This window comes from Rosa rugosa, chromosome 1 (genome assembly GCF_958449725.1).
Source record: "Rosa rugosa chromosome 1, drRosRugo1.1, whole genome shotgun sequence".
In the NCBI taxonomy this organism is placed as follows: Eukaryota; Viridiplantae; Streptophyta; class Magnoliopsida; order Rosales; family Rosaceae; genus Rosa; species Rosa rugosa.
In genome coordinates, this window is record NC_084820.1 from 66,384,919 (window position 1) to 66,386,546 (window position 1,628).

Sequence of the window (1,628 nt, forward strand, 5' to 3'; positions counted from 1 at the left end):
TAAGACAAGGAAACACATAAAGCTTTATTCCGAAGTACAATAATTTACATTATGCTCGTGGCTTCGTCCTTACAAAGTACAAACTTACAAACCCTAGAAAGCAGATGTCAATTGTAAGACATTATTTGAGAAATTTAGTTTAGTTATACATCAAGTGGTGTGATTAATCAAGGAGAAGAAGAAGCAAGTGGGACGGCCTGGGCTCCATCATCATTTTTCTCTGTAATTTTTTCTGTGCGGGCTCCGATTCCTGGAAGTCCTGGAAGACCTGGGAGTCCTGGAAGTCCTGGGAGTCCTGGAAGACCCGGAAGACCCAGGACAAGTAGGTGCCTCTCTCCCTTAGAAGTAGCAGTTTTGGTTTCAGATTTAGACTCTGGTATTTGCTCTGGCTGAGCTCCGATTCCTGGGAGTCCTGGAAGTCCTGGGAGTCCTGGAAGACCCGGAAGACCCAGGACAAGTAGGTGCCTCTCTCCCTTAGAAGTAGCAGTTTTGGTTTCAGATTTAGACTCTGGTATTTGCTCTGGCTGAGCACCGATTCCTGGAAGACCTGGGAGTCCTGGGAGTCCTGGGAGTCCTGGAAGACCCGGAAGACCCAGGACAAGTAGGTGCCTCTCTCCCTTAGAAGTAGCAGTTTTGGTTTCAGATTTGGACTCTGGTATTTGCTCTGGCTGAGCTCCGATTCCTGGAAGTCCAGGAAGACCTGGAAGTCCAGGCAGTCCCGGAAGACCCAGGCCAATTAGGTGCCTCTCTACCTTAGAAGTAGCAGTTTTGGTTTCATATTTGGACTCTGGTATTTGCTCTGGCTGAGCTCCAATTCCTGGAAGTCCTGGAAGACCCGGAAGTCCAGGTAGACCTGGAAGGCCCGGCAAACCTGGTAGTCCTGGAAGACCTGGAAGTCCAATTCCCAATATGTCTTGTTGTTGAATTGGTGAGGAAAATGGCAGCTTGTTGGAGCTTGATTTTTGGTTACATAGGTTGCCTTGCTTTAGGGGCTTGAAGGCGAAAAACCCAGCTGAGAAAATGTGTGTTCCTTGCTTCCTGGACTTGAGGGGAAGCGAAGATGAAGCTGCTGTTGAGGCCACAGCACAGTGGGGTTCACTGCTGCTGATTAGCTTCACAGAACACCCTTCAATTTCCTTCACATGTTTGCTTACTGAGAAAGGCAAGTGGACTTTGAACACTCCTTGGTTATCTGTTTTCACTTGTGCTTGAAAACTTGGTTTCGATGAACTCTCATCTTTGCACTCCACACCAACAGAGGCCCCTGTATAAAAATAAACCCACAATTATTTGAGTAAGTGCATGTTAAGGAGCTCATGTTCTAGTATTATTAATATGCTATCATGCACATAAACAGTTTGGGTGATTAAACATATATTGAAAATTTTGAAAAGGTCACCAGAAATGAAGTGGCTAGTTTTCGCGAACCCGTCTTGGAAGCATGTATCACAGTATACTTTGCCTATAACAACGGCAGATTGAACCTTCTCCTCATGGTTAGCCTCTGAAGGAGTGATAAATGCTAGACTAATGAGAAGGAATATGGTTAGAAACCAAGACATTATAGAATGTACTCTCTTCCTCCTAAGAAACTCTATGGCTTCTAAGTCTGTAAGAATGAGTTGATA

The 1,628-nt window shown here is 45.2% G+C and overlaps 1 protein-coding gene across 2 annotated transcripts; it reads right to left on the minus strand.

The window, feature by feature from the left end:
• On the minus strand, positions 1-1,628 carry LOC133726248 (uncharacterized). 2 transcript variants are annotated; one of them, XM_062153760.1, is made up of 3 exons: positions 1,400-1,628; positions 548-1,264; positions 1-421 (listed from the first exon to the last, which is right to left on the minus strand). In XM_062153760.1, the coding sequence occupies exons 1-3, from the start codon at positions 1,560-1,562 to the stop codon at positions 168-170; spliced, it is 1,134 nt and encodes a 377-aa protein (XP_062009744.1). In that variant the 5' UTR covers positions 1,563-1,628; the 3' UTR covers positions 1-167. The 2 variants fall into 2 exon arrangements, with proteins under 2 accessions (XP_062009744.1, XP_062009743.1); XM_062153759.1 differs by having other exon boundaries at positions 1-1,264.

What these genes read in the sequence shown, in the direction of transcription:
- LOC133726248 (XM_062153759.1), bottom strand. Translation starts at nt 1,562, where the DNA reads ATGTCTTGGTTTCTAACCATATTCCTTCTCATTAGTCTAGCATTTATC. An exon ending in AACTAGCCACTTCATTTCTG is followed by an intron (nt 1,265 to 1,399) that starts GTGACCTTTTCA and finishes ATTTTTATACAG; the next exon opens with GGGCCTCTGTTGGTGTGGAG.